Source organism: Anolis sagrei, chromosome 4, assembly GCF_037176765.1.
Source record: "Anolis sagrei isolate rAnoSag1 chromosome 4, rAnoSag1.mat, whole genome shotgun sequence".
Taxonomy (NCBI): domain Eukaryota; kingdom Metazoa; phylum Chordata; class Lepidosauria; order Squamata; family Dactyloidae; genus Anolis; species Anolis sagrei.
Window position 1 is genome coordinate 247,434,496 of NC_090024.1, and position 24,880 is coordinate 247,459,375.

The 24,880-nt window shown below is 45.3% G+C and overlaps 1 protein-coding gene across 2 annotated transcripts in view; it reads left to right on the forward strand.

Moving 5' to 3' along the window:
- ELMO2 (engulfment and cell motility 2) overlaps positions 1–21,431 on the forward strand; it is a 48,881-nt gene extending 27,450 nt beyond the window's left edge. For both annotated transcript variants that reach the window (XM_067468324.1, XM_067468325.1), the window contains 12 exons: positions 2,305–2,355; positions 4,428–4,550; positions 4,695–4,832; positions 6,591–6,695; positions 6,812–6,920; positions 14,984–15,120; positions 15,226–15,389; positions 15,484–15,596; positions 16,983–17,090; positions 19,575–19,657; positions 19,800–19,877; positions 20,761–21,431. In XM_067468324.1, coding sequence (XP_067324425.1) covers positions 2,305–2,355; positions 4,428–4,550; positions 4,695–4,832; positions 6,591–6,695; positions 6,812–6,920; positions 14,984–15,120; positions 15,226–15,389; positions 15,484–15,596; positions 16,983–17,090; positions 19,575–19,657; positions 19,800–19,877; positions 20,761–20,961 — 1,410 coding nt within the window. In that variant the 3' untranslated portion in view covers positions 20,962–21,431. The remainder of the gene's footprint in view (positions 1–2,304; positions 2,356–4,427; positions 4,551–4,694; positions 4,833–6,590; positions 6,696–6,811; positions 6,921–14,983; positions 15,121–15,225; positions 15,390–15,483; positions 15,597–16,982; positions 17,091–19,574; positions 19,658–19,799; positions 19,878–20,760) is intronic.
- Positions 21,432–24,880: the final 3,449 nt, after the last annotated feature.

Consider the following 24,880-nt stretch of genomic DNA (forward strand, 5'->3'; position numbering starts at 1 on the left):
CCCCACTCCTCCCCTTGCTACAACCGCCTCTTCGCCTCCGCTTTGTTCTCTTACTTTGGCCCATTTGCTGCTAAACTGTCTTGGGTGGCGGGGGGGGCACCAAGGCTATTTATTAGGCTTGTTTGATAAAAAATGGTTCAAAACTCACCATTGGCTGGTGGTTCGATTGTAAAGTCAATTCCAATTTTCACAGAAGTGGGGGGAGGAAACGGAGGAAATTCATCCACTCTGGTTTAAAACAGCTTCCCAGGCTTGAGACAGAAGCAGGGGGAAAGGAAAGGGAGGAAATTCATCCACTCTGGTTTAAAATGGCTTCTCTGGCTTGAAAAAGAAGCGGGGGGAAAGGAAAGGGAGGAAATTCATCCACTTTGGTTTAGAATGCCTTCTCTGGCTTAAGACGGAAGCGAGGGGAAAGGAAAGGGAAGAAATTCATCCACGCTGGTTTAAAACGGCTTCTCTGGCTTGAGACAGAAGTGGGAGGAAAGGAAAGGGAGGAAATTCATCCACTCTGGTTTAAAACAGCTTCCCAGGCTTGAGACAGAAGCGGGGGGAAAGGAGAAAGGGATGAAATTCATCCACTCTGGTTTAAAACGGCTTCTCTGGCTTGAGACAGAAGTGGGGGGAGAGAAAAGGGAAACATTCATCTACTCTGGTTTAAAATGGCTTCTCTGGCTTGAGACAGAAGCAGGGGGAGAGGAAAGGGAGGAAATTCATCCACTCTGGTTTAAAATGGCTTCTCTGGCTTGAGACAGAAGCGAGGGGAAAGGAAAGGGAGGAAATTCATCCACTCTACCTTGAAAGTAGTTGTTTTACTCCAGAAGCAGGGGGATGGGGACAAAGGGAGGAAATTTATCCACTCTGGTTTAAAACGGCTTCTCTGGTTTGAGACAGAAGCAGAGGAAAAGGAAAGGGAGTAAATTCATCCACTCTGGTTTAAAAATGATTCTATGAATCTATGAAAACACTTTTCAGGCTTGAGCTGAGGCCAGGGACCAGAATCAGGGAAAAGTTGAATAATTTCCAACGTAACAGAAATGGCGGAAAAAGCTTCGGAAGGGCAAAGGGACTTCCGGTTTCCTTAAAAACTTCAAAATTGCTTCAAAAAGCAAATCTTTCCAAATGTATTTCAAATTAAGAAGATTCTGACCAAACCTAACCATGCCAACTGTTTATTTATCATGTCAGGAGCGAACCGAACAGTTGTATTGTATTTTTTTGGGGAAAACCCCCCACAAAGTTTGCAGACTTGGCATTCTATTAAATGTCCTTTGAGCAGAAGCTGGACACTTGGAGTGCCTCTGGTGTTGCTTTAAGAAGGTCTTCCATTGTGCATCATGTGGCAGGGCTCAGGGTGCATTGCAGTAAGTGGCCAGTGGTTTGCTCTTCTCCGCACTCGCATGTCGTGGACTCCACTTTGTAGCCCCATTTGTTTAGGTTGGTTCTACATCTCGTGGTGCCAGAGCGCAGCCTGTTCAGCATCTTCCAAGTCACCCAGGAGGGAGTCCCTCATTTGGTGCCTGCCACTTTTGGACTCTCACTTGCTGAGGTGTTCCAGCGAGTGTCTCTGTAGATCTTAGAAAACTATTTCTTGATTTAGGGCATTGGTGTGCTGGCTGATACCCAAACAGGGGATGAGCTGGGGATGTCTCTGCCTTGGTCCTTTCACTATTGGCTGCTCCTTCCCAGCAGATGTCAGGTGGTGCCATACCGGCTAGACAGTGTAATTTCTCCAGTGGTGTAGGGCGCAGACACCCCATGATAATGCGGCATGTCTCATTCAGAGCCACATCCACTGTTCCACACTGGGCATACATACTCAGCAGCAGAGTAGCGAAGCGCAAGGGCAGATGTCTTCACTATGTCTGGTTGTGATCCTCAGGTTGTGCCAGTTAGCTTTCGTATGATATTGTTTCATGTGCCTGCTTTTTGCTTGATGTTCAGGCAGTGCTTCTTGTAAGTCAGAGCACGGTCCAGAGTGACTCCCAGGGATTTGGGTGCGCTGCAATGCTCCCGTGGGATTCCTGGCTGCCGTGAGGTGTCCCTGAAGGGCTGCCCATGGATCCTTGGGGCTCAGGAGTTTGGTGCTAGTGAGCCTTGAGGCAGATGGGTTTTGGAGGCCCCCAGCTTGGGTCACAAGGCCTGGCTTTCGCTCTTTCTTCTTTGAGGAAGAGCAGCCATGGCTCGGAGGGATCCTAGCAGTGGTGTGTGGAGCTGTGGGCAGGAGTTGGACTCCGTTGTGTCCTCTTTGCTGATCCCTTGCCCCCCGTCGCCTCCCCAACTCCTCTCTTTCTGAATCCCAAACAGGAGATGGCCAACGCCTTCGCACAGAAGCACTTGCGCTCCATCATCTTGACGGTGAGTGCCAGCCTTTATATGTGTCCATGTGGAACCACAGAAACCTACAGGCTCATGTTGCAACTCAGAGTAGGCTTCACCTTGCTTTCAAACAACACCACACAAGAGCTGTAGTTTTATAGTTTATTGAGGAAAAAATCCAAGTCCAAATAAAAGAATAAGCATTGCAAAGACCCAGAGATTAAGGTTAAAAGCAGAATACAGTTCCAAAGATCTTCAGGTAAAAGCAGGAGACATAATCCTATTGGCAAAGTTCAAACCAGAGTCCCAGGTACAAGCAATGAAACATTTGCCCCAAGAGTCACAATGCAAGAAATCCCAAGCGTACTGCTTTCCAGGCTAAGATTATTCCATGAAGCTTCCAGGCTAATAAGCTACGTTGAACTGACACTTTCACAGAGTTTCCAGGAGGCCTAAATACCTTTCTAACATCAAAACATTAGGCTCTCAGCATCATAAAAGCATTGCGTTGACCTCGCACTGAGCTAGCCTCCCGTCTGCTTGCCAGACGCGAACTCCGCCTGACCTGGAGATCAAGGTGAGCTTCTTGGGTCAAATCCTTATCTGCACTTTCGGTATCATCGTGGGAAGGCACCTGCTCACTATTTCCTTCGTTAACATTCCTTTCTGGTGAAAACAGCTGTGTTGACACTGCACTGTCGGTGAGAGCCTCGGAAGCAGGCTCCGAGATTTGAGGCACAGACAAAGAGCCAGGAAGCTGAAACCCAACAGGATTCTGAATCCCATCGTCCTCATCGTCAGAAAATAGCTCAGCCACAACACCTCAGCACACTAGAGCATGGATCCACTTTGAATCTGGACTCTGCCTCGTGCAGAATTATGGGATTTGTAGTTTAGGGAGGCCCAGGACCCTCCTGGCTGAGAAGTTTAAAGAAGTTTCTCCCTAAATTACAAGCTGCAGAATTCTGCAGGAGGCAAAAACTGGATTTAAAGTGTGTCCTTGCTCTAATGCAGTGGTTCTCAACTTGTGGGTCCCTAGATGTTTTGGCTTACAACTCCCAGAATTCCCAGCTGTTAGGATTTCTGGGAGTTGAAGGCCAAAACATCTGGGGACCCACAGGTTGAGAACCACTGCTCTAGTGTGATGATGTCCCTAGAACTGGGAGAGACTCATAGAATCATAGAATCAAAGAGTTGGAAGAGACCTCATGGGCCATCCAGTCCCTTTCTGCCAAGAAGCAGGAATATTGCATTCAAATCACCCCTGACAGATGGCCATCCAGCCTCTGCTTAAAAGCTTCCAAAGAAGGAGCCTCCACCACACTCTGGGGCAGAGAGTTCCACTGCTGAACGGCTCTCACAGTCAGGAAGTTCTTCCTCATGTTCAGATGGAATCTCCTCTCTTGTAGTTTGAAGCCATTGTTCCGTGTCCTAGTCTCCAAGGAAGCAGAAAACAAGCTTGCTCCCTCCTCCTCCCTGTGGCTTCCTCTCACATATTATCCATGGCTATCATATCTCCTCTCAGCCTTCTCTTCTTCAGGCTAAACATGCCCAGTTCCCTAAGCCGCTCCTCATAGGGCTTGTTCTCCAGAGCCTTGATCATTTTAGTCGCCCTCCTCTGGACACATTCCAGCTTGTCAATATCTCTCTTGAATTGTGGTGCCCAGAATTGGACACAATATTCCAGATGTGGTCTAACCAAGGGCTATCTAGTCCATCTCCTTCTGCCAAGCAGGAGGACACATTCAAAGCATGCCTGACAGATGGCCATCCAGCCTCTGCTTAAAAACCCCCAGAGAAGGAGACTCCATTGGACTACTGAACAGCTCTAACCATCAGAAAGTTATTCCTAATGTCTAGATGGAGTCTCTTTTCCTGCATGTCTCAGTTTTTCTCCCTTTGGAGAATAATAATAATAATAATAATAATCAATTAATATAACTCACATATAAATAATAACAATCAGAGGGGCTTATCTCCCCCCTCAAGACCCTTTGGTGGCAGCACATGTGTATCCCTGCATGTGGGTGGGCTGGGGGCACACTTGCCGTGTGGTGATGGGGCTCTCTCTCCACCCCCCTTCTCCTCATCCCCCCATTTGGGTGGCGCAGCACGTGATCCGAGGGAACCGGCCCATCAAGACAGAGATGGCCCACCAGCTCTACGTGCTCCAAGTCCTGACCTTTAACCTCCTGGAAGAGCGGATGATGACCAAGATGGACCCCAGCGACCAGGTGACTGCTGGGAGCAGGGGGAGGGTCTCTGTGCGGGGGGGGGGGGCAGCCCCTCCTGTGCCTCTCTGTCAGGATCTAGGGCTCTGCTGGTATGCAGGCAGAGGTTAACCAAACAACAACTCGGCCTTGTTCCTTGGGTTTCAGGCCCAGAGGGACATCATCTTTGAGCTGCGGAGGATCGCCTTCGATGCCGAGTCTGAGAGCAACAGCGCCATCCCTGGAGGCGGAGCGGAGAAGCGAAAAGCCCTCTACACCAAGGACTACAAGATGCTGGGCTTCATGGTAGGCTTCGTAGTGGTGGGGACAGCCTGGGTGCCTCTCCATTGGGGCCTCACTGATGCACTCCAAGACAGGAAAAGCGCTCTGACTGTAAACACCACACTGTTGATTGAAAAACAATCCTTTTATTTGAAGATAATTAAAAAGCAGCAAGTAAAAAGCACTTTAAAGAAATGGGTAAATCCAATTAGGTAAGAAGATAAGCAGGAGCAAAAGTAGTCCAGGATAAATTTCAGCAAAGTCCATAAAAGCAAAGTCCACACTTCTCTAATATAATTCAGGAACCCAGGAAACATTAATCCAAGGCATGAGTAGGCATTCATACACTCCAAGAATCCAAATCATGAAACAAAAAAAATACTTAGACAAGAATCTTCCCAGCAAGGCTCCCATGAAACAAGGGCACGAACTGCACTTGATTCTAAATTATGCTTCATCTGACTATACTTCTCATACTTTTATCCCCTTGTTAAGCTATCCCAAGCACTCAGAAATTGGTTTCGCTTTAATTGAGATTCCCTTATCTTTTTCTGTCGGATTCTGGCAGACCCCCGAAGCCACTGTTCAGTCTGCCTTTTTTGACTAATCTCCTGCCTCCTATCGATTTGCTCATTACGTTTTGCAGCTGGGCCAGGTGCCCAGTTGTTTTCAAGCCCCAGATCCTGGGAATTCTCTGGAAACAGTTCAGGGCATACACCATCATCCCCACACCCTTCAGGGACATTCTCATGGGAAACTGATCTGGCCGGGGTGGTCCACGCCTTGGTCACCTCTAGAATGGATTACTGCAATGCGCTCTACGTGGGGCTGCCCTTGAAGACGGCTTGGAAACTTCAATTGGTCCAGCGGGCAGCAGCTAGGATGCTAACTGGAGCTCATTATCAAGAGAGGTCTACCCCTCTGTTTAAGGAGCTCCACTGGCTGCCATTTATTTTCCGAGCCCAATTCAAGGTGCAGGTGCTCACCTACAAAGCCCTGAACGGTTTGGGACCACCCTACCTGCGTGACCGCATCTCCATCTACGAACCCACACGCTCGCTCCGGTCATCTGGGGAGGCCCTGCTCGTGATCCCACCTACGTCGCAAGCGCGCTTGGTGGGGACACGGGACAGGGCTTTCTCTATGGCGGCCCCCCGACTTTGGAATGCCCTTCCAAAAGAGCTTCGTCAGGCCCCTACTCTAGCAGTTTTCAGAAGGAACCTAAAAACGTGGCTGTTCTGATGTGCCTTCGCAGATTAGGAATCCCCACCCCAAGTCCTAGAAGCACTTTAGCACAACCAATGTTGCTGCACACCGCACTTTTAATCCTACGTTCCTCCTGCCATCTCAGCACTTTTAACCCTGTACCCCATTGCGCCGGCCGAACCAGTTTTAATAGTGTCTTGATGTATTGATGTATTGTCATTGTGGTTATTTTGCTTAATTGTTTTGATTTGCTTTGTTTATTGTTGTGTTATGTTTTTTTATTGTATTGTGATTTGAGGCTTCGGCCCGTGTAAGCCGCATCGAGTCCTTCGGGAGATGCTAGCGGGGTACAAGTAAAGTTAATAATAATAATGGGAAACTATACTTGGCACAGAGGTCTCCTGGTCCTTCTCTGCATCAGCGTCATTGACCAAACCATTGCCATCTTGCAATTCATTGGTATCACTTCCCACATCCAAAGCACCCTGATCCTGAAACACAATCGCAGGCTGAACTCCATCCCTCACTTATGGAGCTGCTCCCCCTCCCCCCTCCCTCTCTTTCTGTCATACCCAGAACCACGTCAACCCAGCGCTGGACTTCACCCAGACACCGCCGGGCATGCTGGCCCTGGACAACATGCTCTACCTGGCCAAGTATCACCAGGACACCTACATCCGGGTACAAGGCAGGGGCAAGGGGGGGTGGGGGGAGGTGCTTGCCTGTTTGCCCAACCAGGAAGGGCCTCCCCCCCCTCTGAGACCCTCACCACCCCCCCATTCTCCCCCCCAACCCAGATTGTCTTGGAGAACAGCAGCCGAGAGGACAAGCACGAGTGTCCCTTTGGGCGCAGCGCCATCGAGCTCACCAGGATGCTGTGCGAGATCCTGCAGGTCGGAGAACTCCGTAAGTGTATATAAAGGGGGGGGGGCGCTGAGGTGGGGGGGCACTGGGCAACAGGCGTGGGGAGGGGGCTAGGGGAGACCCCTCTCCTGCAGGAGAAGCACCTTAAGCATGGATTGCAAATATCCACCAATGATACAGCTTTTGTAGGCAGGGAGTGTCGCAGCTCAGGATAGATTCACCTTGCTCAGAACACCACCACACTCCAAGGCTGTACGTCAGTGTTTCTCAACCTGGGGGTCGGGACCCTTGAGGGGGTCGCGAGGGGATGTCAAAGGGGTCGCCAAAGACCATCAGAAAACATAGTATTTTCTGGTAGCCATTGGGATTCTGTGTGGGAAGTCTGACCCAATTCTATTGTTGGTTGAGTTCAAAATGCTCTTTGATTGTAGGTGAACTATATAGCCCAACAACTACAACTCTGTTTTCCCCAGACTCTACCGGTGTTCACATTTGGGCATATTGAGTATTCGTACCAAGTTTGGTCCAGATCCATCATTGCATGAATCCACAGTGCTCCTCTGGATATAGGTGAACTACAACTCCCAAACTCAAAGTCAATGCCCACAAAACCCTCCCAGTGTTTTCTGTTGGTCAGGGGAGTTCTTTGTGCCAAGTTCGGTTTAAATCCATCGCTGGTGGAGTTCAGAATGCTTTTTGATTATAGGTGAACTATAAATCCCAGCAACTACAACTCCCAAATTACAAAATCAATCCTCCCAACCTCACCAGTATTCAAATTTGGGAGTATCAGGTATTTGTGCTCAATTTAGTCCAGTGAATGAAAATACATCCTGCATATCGGATATTTACGTTACGATTTATAACAGTAGTAAAAGGACAGGTATTAAGTAGCAACGAAAACAATATTATGGTTGGGGGTCACCACAACATATGGAACGGCATTAAGGGGTCACGGCATTAGCAAGGTTGAGAACCACTGCTGTAGGTTTTGTAGTTTATTGAAGAAAAAGCAAAATCATAAGCATAGAAATAAAGTTGACAAAGTTCAAGAGCCAAAACAGAGTCTTAAATGCAAAGGCAAAGTTTCCAAGATCCAAAGGCAAATAACATGAAGTACCGTATATACTCGAGTGTAAGCCGGCCCGAATATAAGCCGAGGCACCTCATTTTACAACAAAAAACTGTGAAAACGTATTGACTCGAGTATAAGCCAAAAGTGGGAAATGCAACAGCTACTGGTAAATTCCAAAATAAAAATAAATACCAATAAAATTGCATTAATTGAGGCATCGGTAGGTTAAATGTTTTTGAATAAATAAGATAAGACTGTCCTCTGATGAAAGCATTAGTCTAACCTTCTTCGGTGTAAATGTGTTTACATATCCTTCCAATAATAACAGAGTAAAATAATAAATGTAATTATAACAGTAATAAAGAAGAAGAATAAATGCAATAATAATAATAATAAAGAATAAAATAATAAATGTAATAATAATAATAGAATAAAATGATTAATGTAATAATAACAGTAATAAAGAATAAAATAATAAATGTAATTATAGTAATAGAGTAAAATGATTAATGTAATGATAACAATGATGAAGAATAAAATAATAAATTTAATAATAACAATAATGAATAAAATAATAAATGTAATAAAAACAATAATAAAGAATAAAATAATAAATGTGATAATAATAATAGAGTAAAATGATTAATGTAATAATAACAATAATAAAGAATAAAATAATAAATGTGATAATAGAGTAAAATAATAAATGTAATAATAACAAGAATAAAGAATAAAATAATAAATGTGATAATAATAATAGAGTAAAATAATTAATGTAATAATAATAATAATAATAATAATAGAGTAAAATAATAAAAAGCCTTGACTCAAGTATAAGCCGAGGGAGACTTTTTCAGCCTAAAAAAGGACTGAAAAACTAGGCTTATACTTGAGTATATACAGTATATTCCATTAGCATTGGTTAAACAAGAATCCATGGCAGCATGACAAGGTCCCCAGAAACCAAGATCAAAACCAAAGTCCCAAAGAGCTAAAAGCTTTTCCCAAAAGCCGAGGTAATTCCAGAGAAGTTAACAGGGTGTAAGCAAAGTTGCACCAACAAAGGGTTGACTTCAATCAGATCGTTAAATATGTTTTCCTAGCATGAAAGCATTGCGTTGACCTCGAACTTCCCATTTGTTGGCAAGCCGAGCACTTTTGCGTACCCTTAATTGCAAACGGTACTCCCTACCCAAATCTCCAGAACCTTTAAGGCCAAATAACTCATTATCCTGGGACTGGTCACTTTGGGAACTGAGAGGCACTGAGCTCACAGACAGAGCGGCCAACTCCTCCACCGGCAGCGGGGGTGCCTTATGGTGATGATGATGATAATCTCTCATGTCCCTGCGTGGGAAGCTGGAGCTGACATATGGGAGCTCACCCCGCTCCCCAGATTTGAACCGCCAACCTTTCGGTCAGCAGTCCTGCTGGCACAAGGGCTTAACCCATTGCGCCACGGGGGCGCCTGATGGTAATGATGTCGATCATAATCTCTCATGTCCCTGTGTGGGAAGCTGGAGCTGACATATGGGAGCTCACCCCACTCCCCAGATTTGAACTGCCGACCTTTCAGTCAGCAGTCCTGCTGGCACAAGGGCACCTGATGGTGATGATGATGATCATAATCTCTCATATCCATGCGTGGGAAGCTGGAGTTGACCAGATTTGAACCGCCAACCTTTCGGTCAGCAGTCCTGCCGGCACAAGGGCTTAATCCATTGTGGCACGAGGGGGGGGGGTTCCTGATGGTGATGTTGATGGTAATAATAACCACCGGCGTTGGGGAAGCAGGAGCAGGTGGAGGGGGGCTCCCAATGCGCATCTGCTTGCAGAGACGGCTCCCTTTCCCTTGAGAGAACAGAGGGAGAGATGGAGAGAATGCGCACACAAAGCGAGACACTTTACTCAGAAGGATTCGCTGCCACCGTTTTGCCTTTGAAGCGCAGGGAGGTGTTTTTCACAAAGCAGCCCCCAGCTGTGCCTGCGCGCCTCCCTTTTCCTTCCAGCCGCCTCTGGGTTCTTTCAAGATGCGTTTTGTCTTTTTCCTCCCCTTTGTTGTTCCATCTGCTTTGCTTTTGTCACACCTCTGCGTCTTCCCAAAAGCAGCGCTTCTTCTTTGGGGTGAAATCCCCCGCCTTCCACAAAGGGAACGCTTGCTCCTTGAGGAATCCCACAGAGGAGGGTTTCGTGGCACCAAAGACCTTTCCTCTTTGGTGGCGGCTTCTGTTTGCGCTCGTGCGCTTATGCCCGAGTGTCTGGAGCCTCCACCAATTTTAGAGTTTTTTTTAATACTGGTTGCCAGATTTTCAACAGAAAGGAGGAAACCATGAAAATGAACAAAATCTGCCTAACAGTATTAAAAAACTCCAAAATTACAACAGCAAAACAACAGAGAGGGAACAAACAAGGACATCTAATCACCTCTCAACAAAAGTTTGCCCCAGGCACTGCCAGGCTATCAAATGCTAATCAAGGTGGTCAGTTGAAACATTCCCATCTAGCTCCAGCAGACAAGAGTCCTTTGTCCCACCCTGGTCATTCCACAGATATATATAAACCCCTTTTTCCTAGTTCCAACAGACCTCACTACCTCTGAGGATGCTTGCCATAGATGCAGGCGAAACGTCAGGAGAGAATGCCTCTAGACCATGGCCATATAGCCCGGAAAAACCTACAACAACCCAGACCTCACTCCCTCTGAGGATGCTTGCCATAGATGCAGGCGAAACGTCAGGAGAGAGTGCCTCTAGGCCATGGCCATATAGCCCGGAAAAACCTACAACAACCCAAATGTAATAATAATAATAATAATAATAATAATACAGTAAAATAATAAATGCAATAAAATAATACTAATAACAGAGTAAAATAGTAAATATAATTGACTCGAGTATAAGCTGAGGGGAGATTTTTCAGCCTTAAAAAGGGGCTGAAAAACTAGGCTTATACTCGAGTATATACAGTAGTTAAATTAGTTAAATTAGCCTCCTCGCATAAGTGGTCCCTAAATGTCCTACTTGACAGATGCAACTGTCTTTTGTGCTGCAAAGGTCAGCAGCAAGCTACACAGAATGGTCGGAAGCTCACTACGACCCAGGCTGGCTTCGAAGTCATGACCTTTTGGTCAGTAGTAATCTTAATGCAGCTGACTCCCAGCCAGTTGAGACACTGATGGAGTACTTCCTCATTCTTTTGCTTGCTTGCTGGAGATTTTTATGGCGTCGTAAATTAGTTACATTAGCCTCCCCACATAAGCGGTACTTAAATTTCCTACTTGACAGATGCAACTGCCTTTCGGGCTGCAAAGGTCAACAGCAAGCTAGACAGATGGTCAGAAGCTCTCTCCGACCCAGGCTGGGTTTGAACTCAAGACCTTTTGGTCAGTAGTAATCTTAATGCAGCTGACTCCCAGCCAGTTGAGACACTGATGGAGTACTTCCTCATTCTTTTGCTTGTTTGCTGGAGATTTTTATGGCGTCGTAAATTAGTTAAATAAGCCTCCCTGCCTAAGCGGTACTTAAATTTCCTACTTGACAGATGCAACTGTCTTTTGGGCTGCAAAGGTCAACAGCAAGCTAGACAGATAGTCGGAAGCTCACTCTGACCCAGGCTGGCTTTGAACTCAAGACCTTTTGGTCAGTAGTAATCTTAATGCAGCTGACTCCCAGCCAGTTGAGACACTGATGGAGTACTTCCTCATTCTTTTGCTTGCTTGCTGGAGATTTTTATGGCGTCGTAACCCATGACCTTTTGGTCACTAGTGTTCTTAATGCAGCTGACTCCCAGCCAGTTGAGACACTGATGGAGTACTTCCTCATTCTTTTGCTTGCTTGCTGGAGATTTTTATGGCGTCGTAACCCATGACCTTTTGGTCACTAGTGTTCTTAATGCAGCTGACTCCCAGCCAGTTGAGACACTGATGGAGTACTTCCTCATTCTTTTGCTTGCTTGCTGGAGATTTTTATGGCGTCGTAACCCATGACGTTTTGGTCACTAGTGTTCTTAATGCAGCTGACTCCCAGCCAGTTGAGACACTGATGGAGTACATCCTCATTCTTTTGCTTGCTTGCTGGAGATTTTTATGGCGTCGTAACCCATGACGTTTTGGTCACTAGTGTTCTTAATGCAGCTGACTCCCAGCCAGTTGAGACACTGATGGAGTACTTCCTCATTCTTTTGCTTGCTTGCTGGAGATTTTTATGGCGTCGTAACCCATGACCTTTTGGTCACTAGTGTTCTTAATGCAGCTGACTCCCAGCCAGTTGAGACACTGATGGAGTACTTCCTCATTCTTTTGCTTGCTTGCTGGAGATTTTTATGGCGTCGTAACCCATGACGTTTTGGTCACTAGTGTTCTTAATGCAGCTGACTCCCAGCCAGTTGAGACACTGATGGAGTACATCCTCATTCTTTTGCTTGCTTGCTGGAGATTTTTATGGCGTCGTAACCCATGACGTTTTGGTCACTAGTGTTCTTAATGCAGCTGACTCCCAGCCAGTTGAGACACTGATGGAGTACTTCCTCATTCTTTTGCTTGTTTGCTGGAGATTTTTATGGCGTCGTAACCCATGACCTTTTGGTCACTAGTGTTCTTAATGCAGCTGACTCCCAGCCAGTTGAGGCACTGATGGAGTACTTCCTCATTCTTTTGCTTGCTTGCTGGAGATTTTTATGGCGTTGTAACCTATGACGTTTTGGTCACTAGTGTTCTTAATGCAGCTGACTCCCAGCCAGTTGAGACACTGATGGAGTACTTCCTCATTCTTTTGCTTGCTTGCTGGAGATTTTTATGGCGTCGTAACCCATGACCTTTTGGTCACTAGTGTTCTTAATGCAGCTGACTCCCAGCCAGTTGAGACACTGATGGAGTACTTCCTCATTCTTTTGCTTGCTTGCTGGAGATTTTTATGGCGTCGTAACCCATGACCTTTTGGTCACTAGTGTTCTTAATGCAGCTGACTCCCAGCCAGTTGAGACACTGATGGAGTACTTCCTCATTCTTTTGCTTGCTTGCTGGAGATTTTTATGGCGTCGTAACCCATGACGTTTTGGTCACTAGTGTTCTTAATGCAGCTGACTCCCAGCCAGTTGAGACACTGATGGAGTACATCCTCATTCTTTTGCTTGCTTGCTGGAGATTTTTATGGCGTCGTAACCCATGACGTTTTGGTCACTAGTGTTCTTAATGCAGCTGACTCCCAGCCAGTTGAGACACTGATGGAGTACTTCCTCATTCTTTTGCTTGTTTGCTGGAGATTTTTATGGCGTCGTAACCCATGACCTTTTGGTCACTAGTGTTCTTAATGCAGCTGACTCCCAGCCAGTTGAGGCACTGATGGAGTACTTCCTCATTCTTTTGCTTGCTTGCTGGAGATTTTTATGGCGTTGTAACCTATGACGTTTTGGTCACTAGTGTTCTTAATGCAGCTGACTCCCAGCCAGTTGAGACACTGATGGAGTACTTCCTCATTCTTTTGCTTGCTTGCTGGAGATTTTTATGGCGTCGTAACCCATGACCTTTTGGTCACTAGTGTTCTTAATGCAGCTGACTCCCAGCCAGTTGAGACACTGATGGAGTACTTCCTCATTCTTTTGCTTGCTTGCTGGAGATTTTTATGGCGTCGTAACCCATGACCTTTTGGTCACTAGTGTTCTTAATGCAGCTGACTCCCAGCCAGTTGAGACACTGATGGAGTACTTCCTCATTCTTTTGCTTGCTTGCTGGAGATTTTTATGGCGTCGTAACCCATGACGTTTTGGTCACTAGTGTTCTTAATGCAGCTGACTCCCAGCCAGTTGAGACACTGATGGAGTACATCCTCATTCTTTTGCTTGCTTGCTGGAGATTTTTATGGCGTCGTAACCCATGACGTTTTGGTCACTAGTGTTCTTAATGCAGCTGACTCCCAGCCAGTTGAGACACTGATGGAGTACTTCCTCATTCTTTTGCTTGTTTGCTGGAGATTTTTATGGCGTCGTAACCCATGACCTTTTGGTCACTAGTGTTCTTAATGCAGCTGACTCCCAGCCAGTTGAGGCACTGATGGAGTACTTCCTCATTCTTTTGCTTGCTTGCTGGAGATTTTTATGGCGTTGTAACCTATGACGTTTTGGTCACTAGTGTTCTTAATGCAGCTGACTCCCAGCCAGTTGAGACACTGATGGAGTACTTCCTCATTCTTTTGCTTGCTTGCTGGAGATTTTTATGGCGTCGTAACCCATGACCTTTTGGTCACTAGTGTTCTTAATGCAGCTGACTCCCAGCCAGTTGAGACACTGATGGAGTACTTCCTCATTCTTTTGCTTGCTTGCTGGAGATTTTTATGGCGTCGTAACCCATGACCTTTTGGTCACTAGTGTTCTTAATGCAGCTGACTCCCAGCCAGTTGAGACACTGATGGAGTACTTCCTCATTCTTTTGCTTGCTTGCTGGAGATTTTTATGGCGTCGTAACCCATGACGTTTTGGTCACTAGTGTTCTTAATGCAGCTGACTCCCAGCCAGTTGAGACACTGATGGAGTACTTCCTCATTCTTTTGCTTGCTTGCTGGAGATTTTTATGGCGTTGTAACCTATGACGTTTTGGTCACTAGTGTTCTTAATGCAGCTGACTCCCAGCCAGTTGAGACACTGATGGAGTACTTCCTCATTCTTTTGCTTGCTTGCTGGAGATTTTTATGGCGTCGTAACCCATGACCTTTTGGTCACTAGTGTTCTTAATGCAGCTGACTCCCAGCCAGTTGAGACACTGATGGAGTACTTCCTCATTCTTTTGCTTGCTTGCTGGAGATTTTTATGGCGTCGTAACCCATGACCTTTTGGTCACTAGTGTTCTTAATGCAGCTGACTCCCAGCCAGTTGAGACACTGATGGAGTACTTCCTCATTCTTTTGCTTGCTTGCTGGAGATTTTTATGGCGTCGTAACCCATGACGTTTTGGTCACGAGTGATCTTAATGCAGCTGACTCCCAACCGGCTGTGCCACAGCCCCGGTCCAACCTCGTCTTTTTCCTCTTCCTCTGCAAAGCCAACGAGGGCCGGAACGACTACCACCCCATGTTCTTCACCCACGACCGGGCTTTTGAGGAGCTCTTTGCCATCTGCATCCAGCTGGTCAACAAGACCTGGAAGGAGATGCGGGCCACCGCTGAGGACTTCAACAAGGTGAGGGCTGCTTCTGCTGAAGGCACTTCCTCTGCTCCTTCCATTGATCTCTTGGCCTTGGAGGCTGAGCTTCTGTGCCCTTCCTACACCTTTTTTCCTCGCCAGGTGATGCAGGTGGTGCGGGAGCAGGTGACGCGGGCCTTGCCCTCCAAGCCCAGCTCCCTGGACCAGTTCAAGAGCAAGCTGCGCAGCCTGAGCTACTCGGAGATCCTGCGCCTGCGCCAGTCGGAGCGGATGAGCCAGGACGACTTCCAGTCCCCTCCCATCGTGTGAGTGGACGCTCAGGCAAAAGGTGGTGGTGGAGGAGGGGGAGGCAGACACTCCCCCTCTCACTCCCCCTGCACCCCTTTCTCCCCATTTCAGGGAGCTGCGGCAGAAGATCCAGCCAGAGATCCTGGAGCTCATCAAGCAGCAGCGCCTGAACCGCCTCTGCGAAGGGAGCAGCTTCCGCAAGATCGGCAACCGCAGGAGGCAAGGTGGGATGCCCGGCGTTTGAGGGGTGGGCTGCTCTGCGTGCGGTAAGACCTCCACCCTTGGGTTGTTGTAGGTTTTTTCGGGCTATATGGCCATGGTCTAGAGGCATTTTCTCCTGACGTTTCGCCTGCATCTATGGCAAGCATCCTCAGAGGAAGTGAGGTCTGTTGGAAGTAGGAAAATGTGTTTATATATCTGTGGAATGACAAGGGTGGGACTCATAGAATCATAGAATCAAATAATCCAAGAGTTGGAAGAGACCTCATGGGCCATCCAGTCCAACCCCATTCTGCCAAGAAGCAGGAATATTGCATTCAAACCACCCCTGACAGATGGCCATCCAGCCTCTGCTTAAAAGCTTCCAAAGAAGGAGCCTCCACCACACTCCCCCTGGGGCAGAGAGTTCCACTGCTGAACGGCTCTCACAGTCAGGAATCATAGAATCATAGAATCAAAGAGTTGGAAGAGACCTCCTGGGCCATCCAGTCCAACCCCATTCTGCCAAGAAGCAGGAATATTGCATTCAAACCACCCCTGACAGATGGCCATCCAGCCTCTGCTTAAAAGCTTCCAAAGAAGGAGCCTCCACCACACTCCCTCCGGGGCAGAGAGTTCCACTGCTGAACGGCTCTCACAGTCAGGAAGTTCTTCCTCATGTTCAGATGGAATCTCCTCTCTTGTAGTTTGAAGCCATTGTTCCCTTGCGTCCTAGTCTCCAAGGAAGCAGAGAACAAGCTTGCTCCCTCCTCCTCCCTGTGGCTTCCTCTCACATATTTATACATGGCTATCATATCTCCTCTCATCCTTCTCTTCTTCAGGCTAAACATGCCCAGCTCCTTAAGCCGCTCCTCATAGGGCTTGTTCTCCAGACCCTTGATCCTTTGAGTCCCTCCTCTGGACACATTCCAGCTTAGAGTCAATATCTCTCTCGAATTGTGGTGCCCAGAATTGGACACAATATTCCAGGTGTGGTCTAACCAAAGCAGAATAGAGCATGGGGAGCATTACTTCCTTAGATCTAGACACTAGGCTCCTATTGACTCCAAGCCATTAAATGCTAATCAAGGTGGTCAGCTGAAACATTCACCCCTAGCTCCAGCAGACAAGAGTCCTTTGTCCCACCCTGGTCTTTACACAGATGTATAAACCCTTTTTCCTAGTTCCAACAGACCTCACTACCTCTGAGGATGCTTGCCATAGATGCAGGCGAAAAGTCAGGAGAGAATGCCTCTAGAACATGGCCATATAGCCCGGAAAGACCTACAACAACCTCCACCCTTCACAAAATGGGGAAGTGATGGGTAGGGAATTCCTTCCAATTCCTGATAGCCTGTGGGCTGCCTCCTTGGCTGGCTGACCGGCCACTGACTGCCCGCTGTGCCTTGCAGAGCGCTTCTGGTACTGCCGCCTGGCCCTCAACCACAAGGTGCTGCACTACGGGGACCTGGAGGATCACGCCCAAGGAGAGGTCAACTTTGAGTCGCTGCAGGAGAAGAGTACGTCCACATAGTGATTTGGGGAAGCGGGATGGTGTAGGCTCTTATGCATTCCTGCACAACAAGATGGGGTTGGGCTGGATGGTCCCTGAGAGTCTCTTCCAGATTCTGTGAGAGTGAGGGGGAGCAAAAAGAGGGCTTCCTCTTGGTGCTGTTATGAACTCCACTCATTCCTTCGCTCTGCTGTGGGTTGTTGGGTGAGTGGGCTAATTAACAAAAGACCCTCCTCAAATATGTACAGCAGAGCAACTCAGTAGCAGCATGACCCAGCACACATGGCCGAAAGTGACAAAAAGAACCAAAACACACAGACCAATGTTATCTCTTCCTTAAAAGGCTTTTCTTTATAGCAAAATAATATGGTTGCACTATTTACAAGAACAAGGTTTCCATAACACCAACAAAGTTCTTTAAACTTCCTTCTTTGCTTCCATGCTGGGCTTCTTTCTCATGCAGATAAACAGCTTCGCTCTCACAGAGCTGCTTCTCACACTGAAGTTACAAAGTTACACAGGAGCTTCACACAGTAGCTTCTTACACACAGGGTGTTCAGCCTGGAGTTTCCTCTCACCAAAGCTTCTCACACACCAGGCATTCCCATACTGAGGCCAACTAACAGTGAGGCCCACCTCACAACGAGGCCTTTCTCCCACTGAGGCCTCTTACAAACTGAGGGCAACCAAGCTATGTGCATGCCTTCACTCATTCCCTCTGTTGTGGCTTGTTGGGCGAGTGGGCAGAGTACGCAGAGTAACTTATTAGCAGCAACGCAACCCAGCACCAGTTGCCCGAAGTGACAACAAGAACCAAAACACACAGACCCATGTGATCTCTTCCTTAGGAGGCTTTTCTTTATAGCAAAATAATATGGTTGCACTATTTACAAGGACAAGGTTTCCATAACACAAACAAAGGTATTTACACTTCCTTCTTTGCTTCCATGCTGGGTTTCTTTCTCATGCAGATAAACAGATTCGCTCTCACAGAGCTGCTTCTCACACTGAAGTTACAAAGTTACACAGAATCTTAACACAGTAGCTTCTTACACACAGGAGCCTTCACACTGAAGTTTAACACAGAATGGCCTTCAACCTGGGGCTTCTTTCACTGAAGCTTCTCCCAGGCCTACCAAGGCCTCCTAACACTGAAGCCTACCTCACACTGAGGCCTTTCTCCCACAGAGACCTCTCATAGACTGGGGGCGAACTAACACTGAGGGCTCTGACACCGAGGGCTCTCTCAGACTGACATCTTTCTCACACTGAGGCCTTTTAATACTGAGGTCTACTAACACCCTGAGGCCCTTCTTCCACAGAGACCTCTCACCGACTGAGGCCTTTCTCCCAGTGAGGGCTTTTCACACTGAAGACTCTCTCAGACTGACTCTTCTCTCACACTGAGGCGAACTAACACTGAGGCCTTTTCATACTGAGGCCTACTAACATCCTGAGGCCCTTCTTCCACAGAGACCTCTCACAAACTGAGGCCTTTCTTCCACTGAGGCCTTTTTACACCAAGGGTTCTCTCAGACTGACACCTTTCTCTCACTGAGGTGAAGTAACACTGAAGCCTTTTCATACTGAGGTCTACTAACATCTTGAGGCCCTTCTTCCACAGACACCTCTCACCGACAGGCCTTTCTCACTGAGGGCGTCTCACACTTAAGGCTCTCTCAGACTGATGCTTCTCTCACATTGAGGTGAACTAACACTGAGGCCTTTTTATACTGAGGCCTACTAACATCCTGAGGCCCTTCTTCCACAGAGACCTCTCACAAACTGAGACCTTTCTTCCACTGAGGCCTTTTCACACCGAGGGTTCTCTCAGACTGGCATCTTTCTCTCACTGAGGCGAAGTAACACTGAGGCCTTTTCATACTGAGACCTACTAACACCCTGAGCCCTTCTTCCACAGAGATCTCTCACAGACTGAGGCCTTTCTCCCACTGAGGCCTTCTCACACTGGAGGTTCTCTCAGACTGACACTTCTCACACTGAGGCGAACTAACACTGAGGCCTTTTCATACTGAGGCCTACTAACATCCTGAGGCCCTTTTTCCTCAGAGACCTCTCACAGACTGAGGCCTTTCTTCCACTGAGGTTTATTCACACTGAGGGCTCTCTCAGACTAACACCTTTCTCCTTCTTTGCTTCCATGCTGGGCTTCTTTCTCATGTAGATAAACAGCTTTGCACTCACAGGGCCTCTTCTCACACCGAACTTACACAGGAGCTTTACATAATAGCTTTTTACACAACAGCCATCACACTGAAGCTTCACTAGATTGTTTTAAGTTTTTTTGGGCTGCATGGCCATGTTTTGGAAGCATTCTCTCCTGACGTTTCACCTGCATCTATGGCAGGCATCCTCAGAGGTTGTGAAGTCTTCAACAATACATTAAAATGCCTAGTTAATTATTAATATTTCTGACGTGGCTGACCCCTGACCTCTTCTGCCCCCCCCCCCTCCCCAATCTGTTTCCCAGTCCCTGTTTCAGACATCAAGGCCATCTTGACGGGGAAGGACTGTCCCCACATGAAGGAGAAGGGGGCCCTCAAGCAGAACAAGGTGCCAACAAAGTGCGGGTGGGGTGGGGTGGGGGTCCTGGCCTGGCTGTCCCTTTCTAGGTGGAGGCTGGGAGAGACCGAATGGGACAGCTCTGTTGATAATTGACCCCTCTCTTTGCTTCTTTCCCTTCGGTCCGGTAAAGGAGGCGCTGGAGTTGGCCTTCTCCATCCTCTACGACCCGGACGAGACCCTGAACTTCATTGCCCCCAACAAATACGAGGTGAACTTCATTGTTTTTGTGTGCCATTTCGTTTTCAACTTTCGTTCCAGCAGGTTTTCAAGAATGATTAGTTCCTAGGCCAGGCATGGGCAAACTTGGGCCCTACAGGTGTTTTGGACTTCAACTCTCACCATTCCTCACAGCCTCAGGCCACTTAAGCGGCTGAGGGGGCAAAGGAAGGGGCCTTAGGCTGTGAGGAATGGTGAGAGTTGAAGTCCAAAACACCTGCAAGGCCCAAGTTTGCCCATGCCTGTTCTAGTGCCAGCAGTAGAGTGAATGAGCTTCAGCAATTCCAGTTGCTGCTGGCCGAAGTACCTAGCCTCGCCTTCAAAACAAACATTCACACAGGGTGAAAAAGAAAGGGCTTGAGACTGTTAGGAATGGTGGGAGTTGAAATCCGAAACACCTGGAGGACCAAAGTGTGCCTATGTTGCACTCCGGGACAGGAAAAGCCCTCTGACTGTAAACACCACACCGTAGGTTGAAAAACAACCCTTTTATTGAAGATAATTAAAAAGCAGCAAGTAAAAAGCACTTTAAAGAAATAGGTAAATCCAATTAGGTAAGAAGATAAGCAGGAGCAAAAATAGTCCAGGGTAAAGTTCCGCAAAGTCCATAAAAACAAAGTCCACATTTCTCTAATATAATTCAGGGAATGTGGCCTTTCTCAGGCCTCTCTTCTGAACTTAACTCCGGCCTGGGCAACCCCGCATCCCCAGGCCCGTCAGGAACACCATCCCCATTATGCACATCAACATGAACATCATTCCCAGCATGAACATCATCATGAATATCATTCCCATCATGCACGTCAGACACAATCACAGGTTGATATACAATGTGATCCCTCGATGTCTCTCTTTTCCTTTCTCCTCCTGGTCAGTACTGCATCTGGGTGGACGGCCTGAACGCGCTGGTGGGGAAGGACATGGGCAGCGAGCTGACCAAGAGCGACCTGGACACGCTGCTCAGCATGGAGATGAAGCTCCGTCTGCTGGACCTGGAGAACATCCAGATCCCCGAGGCCCCCCCGCCCGTCCCCAAGGAGCCCAGCAGCTACGACTTTGTCTACCATTATGGATGAAGGGCGGGGGCCACGGCAGCAGCGGAAAAGCCTGCCCAGCGGTTTTTAGGGGGGGGCAGCAAGAGGGGGGCTGGCCTGCCTTCACTTGCAAGGGACTCCTGCCCCCAGACTGCCCCTCCCTTTGTTTTGGCCCCTGCTGCTCTCTGCTCCAGCCTCCCTCTTCCTGACATGACCAAAGGGGAGAGGCCGCAGAGCACCCAGGAGCCAATGGGAGAGAGCATAGATCCCCCCCCCCCACTTCATCATTTCCCCAGCTTCCTGTTGAGCTGTGCTTGGGTGCAAGTGGGGCGCCCAAGAGCCCTGGCACGCTTCCCTGGGGACTCGCATTCGCTGGCTGCCCCATTGCTGCTGCTGCTGCGGCCATTCCAGCCCATTCCGGTCGGTCAGCAAAGGGGTGCAGTGACCGGGCTGGACCTGGACCACCGCCCCCTCCTTCTCTTTGCATTAAAGCATCTTCTTTCTTTCCTCAATAGAGTGGCCCCTCTTTGCTTTCGGGCACGAGGGCCGGGGAGGGCTGTTTGGGGGGGGGATGAGGGGGAATTGGGGTCTCTCTCGCCGTGCAGACAGTGCTGTCTATGAGATTATGGTGGGACGCAAGGTGGTGCTATGGTGAATTTTACAAACAATGGGAACCAAGGCCCCTTCTACACTGCCATCTCATCCACATTCTCTGCTTTGAACTGGATTATAAAAGCCTACACTGCCATATAATCCAGTTCAGAACAGATAATCTGGATTTTATATGGCAGTGTAGAAGGGGGCTTACTCGTATTGTTGCAGGTGGTAGAAAGCCATGCTTTTATTCTGCTTATACAGAACGCGATGTAACAGAATTTGCAAAGTTTCGTGTTGTCAGAAATACTAAATATTAACCAGGTATTTTTAATTACAAAAATGTGAGCCAGGCACTGAAAAAGTTAAATGGATGTGATGACTCAACAAAAGCTGCAGTTCAATATAATCAGCTGTAGCTTAGTAGCCTCAGTCTGTGAGAGGTCTCTCTGGAAGAAAGGCCTCAGTGTGTTAGTAAGCCTCAATATGAAAAGACCTCAGTGTTAGTTCGCCTCTGTGTGAGTAAGTCTGAGAGAGCCTCAGTAGGAAAAAATCCTCAGTCTGTGAGAGGTCTCTCTGGAAGAAGGGCCTCAGTGTGTTAGTAACCCTCAATATGAAAAGACCTCAGTGTTAGTTTGCCTCAGTGTGAGAAAGATGTCATTCTGAGAGCCCTCAGTGTGAGAAGACCTCAGTAGGAAAAAGGCCTCAGTCTGTGAGAGGTCTCTCTGGAAGAAGGGCCTCAGTGTGTTAGTAAGCCTCAATATGAAAAGACCTCAGTGTTAGTTTGCCTCAGTGTGAGAAAGATGTCAGTCTGAGAGAGCCCTCAGTGTGAGAAGACCTCAGTAGGAAAAAGGCCTCAGTCTGTGAGAGGTCTCTCTGGAAGAAGGGCCTCGGTGTGTTAGTAACCCTCAATATGAAAAGACCTCAGTGTTAGTTTGCCTCAGTGTGAGAAAGATGTCATTCTGAGAGAGCCCTCAGTGTGAGAAGACCTCAGTAGGAAAAAGGCCTCAGTCTGTGAGAGGTCTCTGTGGAAGAAGGGCCTCAGTGTGTTAGTAAGCCTCAATATGAAAAAACCTCAGTGTTAGTTCGCCTCTGTGTGAGTAAGTCTGAGAGAGCCCTCAGTGTGAGAAGACCTTAGTAGGAAAAAGGCCTCAGTCTGTGAGAGGTCTCTCTGGAAGAAGGGCCTCAGTGTGTTAGTAAGCCTCAATATGAAAAGACCTCAGTGTTAGTTCGCCTCTGTGTGAGAAAGGTGTAAGTCTGAGAGAGCCCTCAGTGTGAGAGGACCTCAGTAGGAAAAAGGCCTCAGTGTTAGTTTGCCTCAGTGGGAGAAAGGTCTGTCTGTGAGGAAGCCTCAGTGTGAGGTAGGCCTTAGTCTCTAAGAAGGCCTCGGAATGTGAGAAGCTCCGGTGAGAGAAGCTCCAGGCTCTTCTGGACTCTTGGACCAGTTCTTCAACACGCTTCTGGAATGAGCTTCGTGTATTCCAAGTAGACTGGAACGTACTTAGCCCTAATCTTTTTATACTGGTTTTATTTTATTGACGTTGCTCCAGGCTCCAAACGCATATCGTATATAACAATATATGATATATTGTTTGGTTATTGTATACTTTTATTTTTAAAGTTGTAATGTTTTTGATTATGTGCTGCTTTGAGTCTCCGTATGGAGAGAGAGAGAGAAAGCAGGATATAAATGCCTAAATAAATAAATATCCATTGAAAAACTACGGCAGAGAGTGCTGCTGCAGTTGTGCAGGGGAATAAATTATTTATTGGTTAAACTATTAACTTATTAAATTATTTAAATTATTAAATTATAATAGAAATTATTAAATTATAATTATTAAATTATTATTCAAATTATTAAATTATTAATTATTATTTAAATTATTAAACTATTCATTTATTAAATTATTATTTAAATGATAATTATTAAATTATTATTTAAATTATTAAATTATAATGATTAAATTATTATTTATTGGTTAAATTATATATTGGGTCTATCCTTATTTTTAATGATAGAACCAATTAGGAAATGACATGGATAAACTAGAAACAGAAATAATTTAAGTTTTATATATAATTTAAATTATAATTAGTAAATTATTAAATTGTTATTATTAAATTATTATTTAAATTAATAAATTATAATTATTAAATTATTATTTATTGGTTAAATTATATATTGGTTCTATCCTTATTTTTAATGATAGAACCAATTAGGAAATGACATGGATAAACCAGAAAGAATGTATTTAAGTTTTACATATAATTTTAAATTATTATTATTAATTTATTATTTAAATTATTAAATTATAATTATTATTAAATTATTTTTTATTGGTTAAATTATATATTGGTTCTATCCTTATTTTTAATGGTAGAACCAATTAGGAAACAACCTTGATAAACCAGAAACAGAAATGATTTTTTACATATAATTTAAATTATGATTATTAAATTATTAAATCATTATTTACATTATTAAATCATTATTTACATTAGTAAATTATTATTTAAGTTATTAAATTATTATTTAAATTATTAAATTATTATTTAAATTATTAAATTATTATTTAAATTATTAAATTATTTATTACTTAAATTATTATTATTATTATTATTATTATTAAATTATTATTTATTAGTTAAATTATATATTGGTTCTACCCTTATTTTTAATGATAGAACCAATCAGGAAACGACATGGATAACCCAGAAACAGAAATGAGTTTTACATATAATTTCATATAAGTTTTACATATAAGTTTTACATATAATTTCAATTATTAAATTATAATTATTAAAATATCATTTACATTATTAAATTATTTTTAATTATTAAATTATAATTATTATTAAAGTATTATTTATTGGTTAAATTATTTATTGGTTATACCCTTATTTTTAATGATAGATCCAATTAGGAAACGAGATTGATAAACCAGGAACAGAAATTATTTAAGTTTTACATATAATTTAAATTATTAAAAATTATAATTATTAAATTATTAATTTATTACATTATTAAATTATTATTATTAAATTATTATTTATTGGTTAAATTATGTATTGGTTCTATCATTATTTTTAATGATAGATCCAATTAGGAAACGACATTGATAAACTAGAAACAGAAATGATTTAAGTTTTACATATAAATTATAATTATTAAATTATAATTTAAATTATTTACATTATTATTTACATTATTATTATTAAATTATTATATATTGGTTAAACTATGTATTGGTTCTATCATTATTTTTAAATTTAAATTTTTAAATTATAATTATTAAATTATTACTTAAATTATTAAATTATTATTTAAATTATTATTCATTTATTAAATTATTAAATTGTAATT